General features: G+C 43.0%; 1 protein-coding gene across 1 annotated transcript in view; it reads left to right on the top strand.

The window, feature by feature from the left end:
• Adamts9 (ADAM metallopeptidase with thrombospondin type 1 motif 9) overlaps positions 1–12,224 on the top strand; it is a 170,842-nt gene that overhangs the window by 33,847 nt on the left and 124,771 nt on the right. Inside the window, exons 5-11 of the mRNA XM_029478238.1 lie at positions 130–213; positions 315–430; positions 1,460–1,500; positions 1,616–1,721; positions 4,825–4,971; positions 6,268–6,409; positions 8,629–8,733. Of these exons, the coding sequence (XP_029334098.1) occupies positions 130–213; positions 315–430; positions 1,460–1,500; positions 1,616–1,721; positions 4,825–4,971; positions 6,268–6,409; positions 8,629–8,733 (741 nt within the window). The remainder of the gene's footprint in view (positions 1–129; positions 214–314; positions 431–1,459; positions 1,501–1,615; positions 1,722–4,824; positions 4,972–6,267; positions 6,410–8,628; positions 8,734–12,224) is intronic.

Below are 12,224 nucleotides of genomic sequence, written 5' to 3'. Positions count from 1 at the left end.
GTTCAGAACCATAGACCACATGTGTTGCACGAAACGTAGGAAGTGATGGAGCCCAGCCTAAGAAGTGAATTGCTTATTGTTTACACAGAGAGTCCGCCATTAACTTTGAAAAATTTATCTCGGTTGCAGGTAGCTTCTATCTATAAAGACTCAAGTATTGGAAATTTAATTAATATTGTTATTGTGAACTTAGTTGTGATTCATAATGAACAGGTAATAAAGTTTATTTTTCTCTTTTTTTCTATCTGTATCCGAAATGGCATATCTAATTGATGTTGTTGCATAGACCAAGAGCACTTCTTCTCTATGTTTAGGAAGGACCTTACATAAATTTCAATGCCCAGACAACCTTAAAGAACTTTTGCCAGTGGCAGCATTCAAAGAACTACTTGGGTGGGATTCAGCACGACACAGCTGTTCTGGTCACAAGGTAAATGGATCNATCGATCGCTGGTTCCTCGGATCCTTGGTGTTAGCAATGGGAGGGGTCCTGCATTGCTGGTAGCCAGTCAGTCCTGCCAGGGGACGTTCTTAGCCTAGTCACTATGACTATTTAGAGCAGCCAACTCTTTGTTGCTCTTGCTGCCCTGAGCACTGCGGTGCTTTTGGACNCATTCCTTGCCTCTGTTCTCTACACACAAGTAGCACTCTCTCATCAAACACTGCTGCATGTGCCCTGGGGGTGAGGGAGGTTACCTCTCTGGCCGAGAAGCTCTATAGTGTACATGCCACATGAGGACTCAGTCTATAAGGCAGGCTGAAAAGCAAATGTCCTTCTACAGCAGGGAAAGCTACCATTAACACCCAGCTTGTGGCTGCNGTGTAGGACCTGAGGCTAGTGTTGCCAACTGGTATGATTTTTCTTTTTGCAAGAAGCCAGAAAGAAGGAATTTTTAAAAATACAAAACCCTCTTAAATTTTTATATGGTAAGCTACTCTCAAAGGGTGTTTTTGAAATGTGCAAGGCAACAGAATGATGCTGGCTTATTGGTTTCTTTTATTATGGTTTCTCTTACCACCTCTGACAGTTATAAACACTCCCATTGTCCCACAACCCTTTACTGGGAATTGAACCCAGGGCTTTGCCCAGCCCTTGTATGTGGACTTTACAACTGAGCCACAACTCCTAGCCTATCATTCCTCTTAAAACGAACTTAAATGCAAATCAGTGGGTACTTTATAGTCTCATGCTCTAGGGTATTGAGGAGAACCTTTCTGGGGCCAGGTGGAGGACATCTAACTGTGCTGTGGCTACCCTGGAGACAGCAATAGACTTCTCCATGTAACCTTTAACCCTTAAGTCCATGCTTCACGAAGTTTGGGGGGTTGCAAAACCCTGAACTTGCTAGCTAGCCTTTTGCCAATCCCCTCCCTAAAAGGAACTAGCAGTCTCTGGGGGATTCTCTATTGTTGATCTTCACTCTGATGTTGTCCAAGCCTAAGTCTGTTTTGCTCCTAGGGAAGATATCTGCAGAGCTCAGGACAAATGTGACACCTTAGGTGAGTCCTCCTGCATGCCCCCGTGGCTAAACTGGTTTCCTCCATGGTTCTCTTCTGAATCATAATTGCTTTTAAAGGTAAATCCNTGTTGATTTCTCCCCCTCCCTCCTAACAGGTCTTGCTGAACTGGGAACCATTTGCGACCCCTACCGAAGCTGTTCCATTAGTGAAGACAGTGGGCTGAGCACAGCTTTCACAATAGCTCACGAGCTGGGCCATGTGTAAGTCATTCTTTTTACTGTTTCCTAAAACTTTGTTGGTTTTGTTTTTTTTGTTTTGTTTTGTTTTGTTTTTTTTACCAGTAAGTATTTTCTTAGCTTTAGCGGAGCCAATTCTTCAGAGTAGATTTGGCAGGATTGAAAGAGCTGAACCTTTGTGAGAAATTGGGTCAAAGCTATCCACCCACTTCAGGCCCAGTTCTGTGTGCCTTGAGTTGAACTGTTTATGTCTGATGATGCAAAGACTTAATAATTTTTCTCCTACTATTGGGGACTCAAAGAAAGGTGATTTTGATTACTTCTAATACAGTAAAGAATGAATTAGCTTGGAGAACTTTCTTGGCTCAACATATATGTCTATAAGGTTGCCTCAGCATTTTTGACAAATCCAGACCATTCCTTATGCTGGTTATACATGGCTATAACAAGACAGGCATTATCTGGAACAGCAACACCGCTCCTTTAGAGAAGAAAATGAACAAAGGAACAGAAAGGTTCATTTCCAGATTATGATCAGAGCGGGGCCATTATGAGATAACTTTCCCTGTGTGTGTGTATGTGTGTGTGTATGTGTGTGTGTGTGTGTAAGAGGGGGGGGATCAGTATAAATGTACCTGAAATTGTTTTAATTTGGAACCACATTAGTGTATCTCTAAAATAATTGATATCATTGGTATCTTTTAAATGGCTTTTTCCAAGCAAATCCCTAGTGTAGTCTAGCTGTATGCCCCTTTGTGTCAGATCCCAGCTTTGTGTAGAGCTAACATTATCAGTGAGGAAAGCTCTTCCGTTCCAATGCTTTTCACACACCTCTTGTACATGNTGTGCAGTAGATGGAGCAAGATGTACGCTCACACATCCACACATACATGTANGCACTCACAAGTTTAATTTATCAAGGGCCTTTTAACTTTTTGTAAGAATACATCTTTGCTGTTTTCTCTCAAGGAAACACTCTTGGAGATTTAATGTTTAGAATGTAGTCAAAGCTTTCAGTGTGATCAGGCCACACAGATTTAGTCAGCCTCTCCCGGGTCCTTCTGATTCCTAAGACAATAATGAAATGCAAAGAATCCTCAAGATGGCTTCTATTTCCACGTACCCCATGTGAGTAACAATATGAACCCGAGCTGATGAAGTAGTGAAAGCTCTCTCCCACTTACTTGCTCATCCACAAAGACTAAGGAATTGTACAGTCATCCTTAGGTGTCTGTAGGAGGCTGCTTTCCATGCCTGCCATAAATGCCAAACTCCACAGATACTCAAGCCCTTTTGATGAAGAGGCACTGAATTTTGGCACCACCTATGCATATTTTGTTATTTACTTTAAACAATATTTAGATAACTCATAATATAACAGCACAAATAGCTGTTATATTACATTGATTGGGGGAGGGGGAAGTCCGTGCCCATTCAGTACAGAAACAAGTTTATTTCCCCCTCTAAATACGTTCCATCCTCAATGAATGGAACCTGTGNGTGTGTGATTCACGGATGCAGTGGGTTATTGTACCGTTCACTGCATCAAATGAGTGATGAAATGGAACATCCAAAACACTGAATACATGTTCCAGTATAGAATGGTAGTGAACAGTCTCAGTTAGTACGGGTCAGTAAATATTCAAAAAATAGTTATTATATTCCCAGCAGTGAGCAAATGTGCTTGTCCAAATGAAAACAAGCTTCTGTTTATTTGTATGAGGACATAAAGAGATTCCATTTAACCTGGTTATGATGAGTCGGGAGTAAGAGGGTAGCTCCTGCCCACCACAGAGGAGCATGGTAGGGTTGGGTGCCTTCCTTACTTGAGGTGTGCTAGAACCAGTGTTGTTGGGACTACATAGCTGGCACCTGCGAGCTATGTCGCTTCTTTGAAGAAAAGGGGTTTTGCAATATTAAAGCCTTTTAGTAAACTCATCTAATACAGATCACATTTTTCCATCTCTGCTGGCCAACTCAAGAACCCACATTTTTTTTTAAGAAAAAAGAAACAGAACAGAAAAGAATTAGTGGAACAGACGCACGGGCTTTAGTCCAGATTTTTCTTTTATATGAAACAGGTCTACACCCCTCCATCTCACTCATACTTCCTGAGTTCAGCATGAACTGGGGAAGGGAATTCCTCTCTCGGTGCTAACTTAACCACATGTTCCGTGTTCTGATTGACAGCAGCCTTTCCCAGAGAGACAAGATGACCCTCTGACCTTGTCAACTGCCTCTGACCTTGTCAACTGGTGGATAATTGCCTGGGCTGGAAGGCCATGTGGGTCATGGAGGGGGTGCACATTAAGGAAATGCTATCATTTTTCCCCCACTTCCTCTGGTGAAGCCAAGAATGGAAAGTATGTGTGAAGGACACTGCCACAGCCCAAGAGGACACTGGCTGTGCTCCACAGCCTCCCCTCAGGCAGAATGGGAAAGAGTTTAAGAATCTTTTTTATGCCTGGCTTTTCAGGAAGCCAGTTCCTGTGAGCTGGCATTGGCAGGTGAATCCCNGTGCCATGTCTACTTTCAGCTGGCTGGGCATATGTGCCTGTGGTCTCTGTGTCACTCCCTAGGAGTTTGTGGGCACACTTTATATACCTTCATAATGATACTTTACTTGATAAACGCATGTGTATCACTAATTACCTGACCCCAAAAATGGGAGATGTGAGGCCCACAGTGATCCTCTTATTACAAAGCGCTTAGCTTCCATTTATGACACCAATTTATTCTTTATATTGACAACAGTATGACACCCTGCCAAAATCTTGTTCTATGGATTGCCCTTTCGCTGTCTACTAGCATTTCCAACTCCTGTAGTCTAGCACCAACTACTGCACATTCAGAGCCTCTGCAATTCCAATATGTATATTTATACTCAACAAATGGCCTGTGCAACCCTTTTCATTCACTAAAGGCATTTACATCAAATTCGATAAAAATCCTCTGGTGTTCTATGCTCCGTCTAGAATTGTCTTATAATTGATTCTGCTCATTCAGATTCTCGTCAACAGGACAACANGTCCTCAGTTATACTTTCTTCTTAGATTTGTTCAGCAAGGATGCNCGCAGGAACCGTTGGTGTGTTCTGACATTCTCACCATGGCTTCGTTGACTTTAGGTTTAATATGCCTCACGATGACAGCAATAAATGCAAAGAAGAAGGAGTCAAGAGTCCCCAGCACGTCATGGCNCCAACACTGAACTTCTACACCAACCCCTGGATGTGGTCAAAGTGCAGTCGGAAATACATCACGGAGTTCCTAGAGTAAGACCTAAGCGCTCTCTTAGTAGCAGCCACTGGTGCATCCCTTCTCAGCCTGTGGATAGCAACCCTTTGGGGGTTGAATATCAGATACCTTCCATCTCAGACATTTAGATTATGATTCTTAACAGTAGCAAAATTACAGTTAAGAAGCATCCACAAGATAATTCTCTGGTTGGTGGTCACCACTATGTGAAGAACTGTGTTTGAGAGTCACAGCATTAGGAAGGCTGAGAACTGCTGCTCTAGTGCCTGGCCTATCTGAAGTAACCCATGAAGGGAAAGAAAACCGAATCTGGCATTCTTTTTGTCTTGTTGTTCTTGATAACATTTCTTAGAGGAGAAAAAAAATTTTTACTCTATAACATCTGTTAGTTCATAGCCTTGCCAATGTTTGGAAGATTACAAACTGATCTGAGCACAGAGCAGGGTTTGTAAAGGAACTATGCAAATATTTCTGTGTTTGTGTAAATGCTTTGAGATTTATTCAGGCCTTTGCAGAGTGCTCTGATGATGAAGGGCCCAAATATTTATGTACTGCTAACCTAGTAATCGTGGCTTGGGGAGAAATGGGATAATGAGAGGTTGCCAGAGAGAGTATGTGATGGAAATAAGGGCATTCTCTGTCTCTCTGTCTCTGTCTCTCTTTCTCCCCTGCCCCCCTCCTTATGTCCTTTTTTTAAAAGGTTCCTCAAAGACCCAGTTATGTTATACAATGCTCACACATCACAGCCTCAGTGGTCTCCTTTCCCAGAAGTGCAGAAGGTTAGGCAATTGCCTCAGGTCACTGGTTTATATTTCTGCAACCACAGATGGAGAGAGCTTTGTTAATCAGAACTTAGCTGGTGCAGATTTTCCAGGAAAGAAACCTGGATGAACTGGAGGGCCGATGTTTTCCTTCTAAGCAGGTGGCTTGAGATGCTATCTTGCTATGAGTCATTGAGCCCTTACTCATTGTTCAGCAAACACTGAATACCTTATGTTACAGACCAGGCCCAGTACAAAGATAATCATAGTTGTGGCCCTAAGATGCTTACTGTCTATTGGGAAGGATTAAAAAAAAAAATGACTCCTACAGGAGATTAGTGCTTCTTCCCCTGACTGTATCGTATGTGTAGAATATCTTTCTACAGAAATACAGCTTTTGATTCTAGACTTACTCTTGACCTAACTGTGGATGAAAAGAATAAAGGCCAAAAGGACCAGTCCTTGCTGCCATTAGGTACATGTGTGGCCTTTGCTTGTCTCTGCAACCCTCAAGAGCCTGTCTCACCATCTGTATGTTTCTGATTCCCATAGCACTGGGTACGGAGAGTGTTTGTTGAATGAACCTGCATCCAGGACCTATCCTTTGCCTTCCCAACTGCCCGGCCTTCTCTACAACGTGAATAAACAATGTGAACTGATTTTTGGGCCAGGCTCTCAAGTGTGCCCCTATATGGTAAGTGTTCGGGGTAGTCTCTGCCCTCAACTGGTGATTCTGGACTTGCTTATGGTCACCTTTTCCCACTTGATTCTCACTCTGAATCAGTTACCCAAGTGAAGGTTCAGAATGAACTGGCTCTCAGTGGTTGTGTCTGAGGCTGTGGTGGGCTCAGTAGATTCTCACTGCATTCCTGAGACATGGCAAAGGGGAGATGGCATTGTCATTTGCAGCGAGTGGGAACAAGAACCTGGGGTTGAGGAGGTCAGGTCATGGCTCTCCTTCCTTGTGTGCCCTTCAGCTTGTAAAAGTAACCCGAATTTGGGACTCCTCTAGATCTGTACAAGGAANTCATGAGCCAATCCTGGCTTCCTGACATAACTTGTCAGGGGTGTGTTCTGTGACCAGCTGGGTCACTTCTGATCCCTTCTGATCATCATCTAGCTGGCTGAGTGGCTGNGTGGTATTTTGATGTATGAGATAAGGATCTGTGTAGATAAGAGGACATATGCTTTGTCCTCGAGTGCCTCAGGCTGTGTCTTTGGGAATGTGAGTTAGTTTTGCTGAAGAGGGCCTTCAGTAATGGTTGGTGGGATGGGAAATAGAGGGATTCTGCAGAAATGATTTAAAAGTTCAAGTAACTCCATCTAAAATGATGTCTACTTCTCTGTCACTCATACAGAAATAAAGCCACTGGGTTGAGCATGATAGTGTTGAGGCAGAATGATAGAAAACCATCCTGAGGCCAGCATGAGCGGAGTAATTCTGTCTCAGAATGTCCTATGGTGAGGGAAGGCCAATAGGAAAGAGANCAAGCACACTTTAGTGTCACCTTTTAATAAACTATTAGACGGCAGTGACAATGCTCGGTACTTGGGAATATACGNCAGAACAGACTGTGTGAGAGCATATGCCCTCAACATCAGAAGGAGAATGAAAAGTACTAAAAATCCAGGTGGCTAGAGGCTTCTTTTTCATGTTTTTTAAAACATGAGTCCCTGGTAACTTTTAGACATTTCTCCTATAAGTATGGTTTGCTTGAATAATTAGGATAAAGTTAAGGATTTAGAACCATCTTTTAAAGTATACCTCAAGAGCCTGGAGGTTTGGCTCAGTAGATAAAGCTCTTCCCTTGAAAGCAGGAAGAGCCAAGTTTGATTCCCAGAACCAGTGTGAAAATGCTGTGTGGCAGCCCTGGCTTAAACCCAGCGTTAGGGAGGCACTGACAGGAAAAATCCGTGTCTTGCTGACCAGCCAGTCCAGCCTAACTGGTAAGCTCCATGCCTCTGAGAGACCCTGCCTCAAAGAATGGAGATGCTGCTACTGAAGATGACACCAGGGCTGTCCTCTGGCTTCCCCGAGTGCATGTGTGAGCACACCTGAACATACAACAACACACAAAGAATATACCTTGGATATAACCTTAAGTATAGATATACTTAAAGTATATTCATGGGCTAATTGTTATTAGATAGTCAATAGGAACCTTAAAGGCTGTGTCTCACTGGTGGCATAGAGTATCCTGAAGGCATGTGCACTGCTAAAGAGAGTCACCTCTGGGGTAAATGAATGTGGGAATTGGAACTTGGGATGAATGTACAAGGCCTTAGCTTCCCTGTGAATTGTTCTTTTCCCTTAATTTGGTAATGATGGGAAAATAATTAGCTATTATATTATTTTATGTGTGAGAAATATATTTTAGCATTTTTTTTCTGTATTTCCTCCTACAACCTCCAGATCTTAAAAATGGCTCATTACACGATCATGGTATTATATGCATACGTATAACATATTTATATATGCATACATACAACCCACAAGCAAATGTGCATGTACATATATGGGCATGCACAGAAACACGCTAATTTTGGAACTAAAACAAAGCAAAATTCAAGTCACAGACGCTTACAGTATCCCAGTGAGCCCTCATCCCTCTGACCCTCAGTCTCTTCATCATTTACATGGGGGAGGGGACAGACAAAGGATCCTGTGATGTCATGTAAGTCTCAGAGGTCCCTTATGGCAGTCCCTCTTTTACAGGACCATATCTCTTACTGGAACAGAAATGTGTCTTGGGTGGCTGCATTTTGGAATGTATATTAATGATAAGTATTTTATACCAAGAAAGAATAAAAAATCCCTTTGCAAGCCAACTTTAACCACCAGCAAAGCATAATCGAAAGGGATTCTTGCCCTGAGCNCTTACACCATATCTCATCTTTCCCTGCATGGAGCAGATGCAGTGCAGACGGCTCTGGTGCAATAATGTGGATGGAGCACACAAAGGCTGCAGGACTCAGCACACGCCCTGGGCAGATGGAACCGAGTGTGAGCCTGGAAAGGCAAGTACCGCCCTGTGTGGCCTCTCCTCCTGAGACAGAAGCGCTCCTGACTTGGAAGGAGTCCGTGTGGTGTGGTGGCGTAGAGTATAAGCGTGGTGTGTTCCAGCATACATATTCTTTGGAGGATGAGGGCACAGCTTACAGTTGAGTGCTGTGAAACAATTTTCACATATAAACCATTTAATNCATGGTGATTTTTTTTCCTTGTCTATGAATGGCACTGGAAAGCTATTCCAGTTGAGCATATTAGAATCAAAGAAATGCCATGCCCCTGCAAACCAGGTGTCTGCATTGTTCTTTTCCCAGGCTTCTTACTGAGTGTGTTGTTTTCATGATGTTACCTGGGACATATCTTAACCAAGATTCTCATGTGCTGGTTTTGATTTTAATGATTCCCATCAATTCATTAATATCTAAATAAAATTGTATTATTTGTAAGGGTCAGGGATAACAGGGTTCCATGCTGTTAGGAGTATGATTGATCTGACCTTCTGCACCTGGGGTCTACCTANGGACAATGGTGGTTCCTCGATTTCCTCATCACACCCAATCATCTGCTGAAGGAAAAAAAAATCTTAGTTCTAGGTCCACATGGCTTGTGTCTCTGACCCTGGATGCAATCTGTGGGAACTGTTCCCAAAATTCTTGTCCTTCTTAGCATTTCTTTTCTTTTCTCTGTCTTTTTATTTTATTTTACTTTACTGCTCCCTTTGAACAGTTTGGAACATCTGAGTTCCCGTGCCTCTACTTTACCTTGTATACCTAATGATATCCAGGATGTTTCCTTGGCAGAAGAACTAAGAAATCAATGAGAGAATTTTATTCTTCCTTAACTGATTTTGTACACAGAGAACTGAAAACAAAACGAAACGAAACGAAACGAAACGAAACGAAACAAAACAAAACAAAACAAAACAAAACAAGAATTTCCCCTGAGATCAGTCAAGTCATCTGGGGAAGAACTGCCCCCAACCCCTTCAAGGATGAACCCTCCCTCCCACGGCTCTGACCCTTGCTTCTGAGGGACAGTGGGTTGCTTGACAGACCCTGAACTTGGTCATCTGAGTGACTTCACTTTCCACCAACCAAACGTGAGGTCTCTGTTTTTATGAATCATCTCTAAAGGTGGCTATGGTAAAAGGAAACAGGATGTGCAAAGTATCTGGTCAAACTGTATTTCTGAAGATGGTTTTGGATTAAGTTGAGAACAAAGTCAGCTAGCTCATCCTCTCTCTTCCCCAAGGCTGGGTCCTAAATCATTAATTCAAAGTGTAGCTTCCCAGAGTAAGGGCTAAGCAAGAAATAATAGACATACTAGCTTCTGGAACTTTAATCATTTAAAAAGATAAAAAGACAGACAGACAGACAGACAGACAGACAGACAGACAGACAGACAGAGGTGAAAGAAGGAAGGAAGGAAGGGAAGGAGGGAGGAAGGGAGGGAGGGAGGAAGGGAGGGAGGGAGGGAGGGAGGGAGGGAGGGAGGAAGTTTTTGTTCAAAAATTAATTTGTTTTTTAATTTATTCTTATTTTTTATTTTATTTATTCACTTACATCTCACTCACTGCCCCTTCTCCTGGAGACCCCCTCCCACAATCCTTCTGCCCTACCCCATTCCCTTCTCCTCTGAGAGGGTGGAGCTCCTTCCTCCCCCATATACCTCTACCTGGCACATCAAGTTTCTTCAGGGCTAGTCACATCCTCCCACTGAGACCAGACAAGGCAGCCCAGCTAAAAGAATATATTCCACATGCAGGCAACAGCTTTTGGGATAACCCCCACTCCAGCTGTTTAGGACCCACCTGNAGACCAAGCTGCACATCTGCTACATATACATGAGGGGAGGCATGACTAGGTCCAACCCTTGTATGCTTTTTGGTTGGTGGTTCAGTCTCTAAGATCCCCAAGGTTCCAGCTCAGTTGACTTTCTTGGTCTTCCTGTCAAGTCCTATCTCTTTTGGGGCCCACAATCCTTCCCCCAACTCTTCGATAAGAATCCTAAGCTCCATCCACTGTGTGGCTGTGGGTCTCTGAATCCTTCTGAGACAACTAACTGTTAGGTGTAGCCTCTCAGAGGCCAACAATGCTAGACTCCTGTCTGCAAGCATAACAGAATATCATTAATAGTGTCAGGATTGGTGTTTGACAATGGGGTGGGTCTCAAGTTGGACTAGTTATTGGTTAGCCATTCCTTTGGTCTCTGTCTCATCCCCTGTCCCTGCATTTCTTGTGAATGGGATAAATTTTGGGTCAAAAGTTTTGTGGATGGGTTGTTGTCCCTATCACTCTACTTGAGTTCCTGCCTGGCTACAGTAGGTGGCCTCTTCAGGCTCCATAGCCCCAATGCTGTGAGTCACAGCTAAAGTCACCCCCATTGATTCTTGGGGCCTCCCTTATGTCACATCCACAAGATGCCCCCACATCTCCACCCCTGTCAGTTGCAGATTTCTATTCATTCTCATGACCATCAGGCCATTTCTTTTGTTCCTCCCGACACCTAATCATGAGACCCACCCCATCCCCTGTTCCCCTCCCCAGACCCCTCCTACAACTATTTTATTCCCCCTTCTGAAGGAGATTCAAGCATCCTCACTTGGGCCTTCCTTCTTGTTTAGCTTCTTTGGGTATGTGGAGATAGCATGGGTATCCTGTATTTTATAGCTAATGTTCATTTATAAGTGAGTACATACCATGCATGTCCTTTTGGGACTGGGCTACCTCACTCACATATTCTCAAGTTCCATCTATTTGCCTGCAAAATTAATGCTGTCTTTGCTTTTAATAGCGTAATAGTATTCCATTGTGTAGCTATAATACATTTTCTTTATCCTTTTTTCAGTTGAGTGACATCTAGGTATATTCCAATTTCTGGCTATTACCAATAAAGCTACTATGAACATAGTTGAGCAAGTGTCTTTGTGGGATGGTGGAGCATGTTTGGCTATATGCTTAGGAGCGGTATTACTGGGTCTTGAGGTAGTACTATTCCAAGTTTTCCGAGAAACCACCAAATTGATTTCCAAAGTGTTTCTTGTGTACAGCAGAAGGATGGATCCTGTTTTCATATCCATTCTGTTAGCCTGTGTCTTTTTATTGGGGAATTGAGTCCATTGATGTTGAGAGATATTAATGACAGTGATTGTTAATTCCTGTTATTTTTATGTTTGGTGTGTGTGTGTGTGTGGGGGGGGAATGGGAGAGGGAGAGAGAGGGAGAGAGAGAGGGAGAGGGGAGATTCCCCTGGTTTTGCTGGTATGTAGCACTTGTTTCTTGGATGTAGCTGTCTTCCTTGGGTTGAAGTTTTCCTTCTAGTATTTTCTGTAGGGCTGGATTTGTGGATAGATATTTTCACATTTAGATTTGNCTTGAAATATCTTGTTTTCTTTCATCTATGGTGATTCAGTGTTTTGTTGGGTATAGTAAGTAGTCTATTTTTTTGTTTGTTTGTTGGTTTTGGTTGTTGCTGTTGTTGGCGGTGGTGGTGGTGGTGG

Source organism: Mus caroli, chromosome 6 (genome assembly GCF_900094665.2).
Source record: "Mus caroli chromosome 6, CAROLI_EIJ_v1.1, whole genome shotgun sequence".
Lineage (NCBI taxonomy): Eukaryota > Metazoa > Chordata > Mammalia > Rodentia > Muridae > Mus > Mus caroli.
Note: the sequence above shows the minus strand (reverse complement) of the source record. Positions and strands in the feature narration are given on the sequence as shown.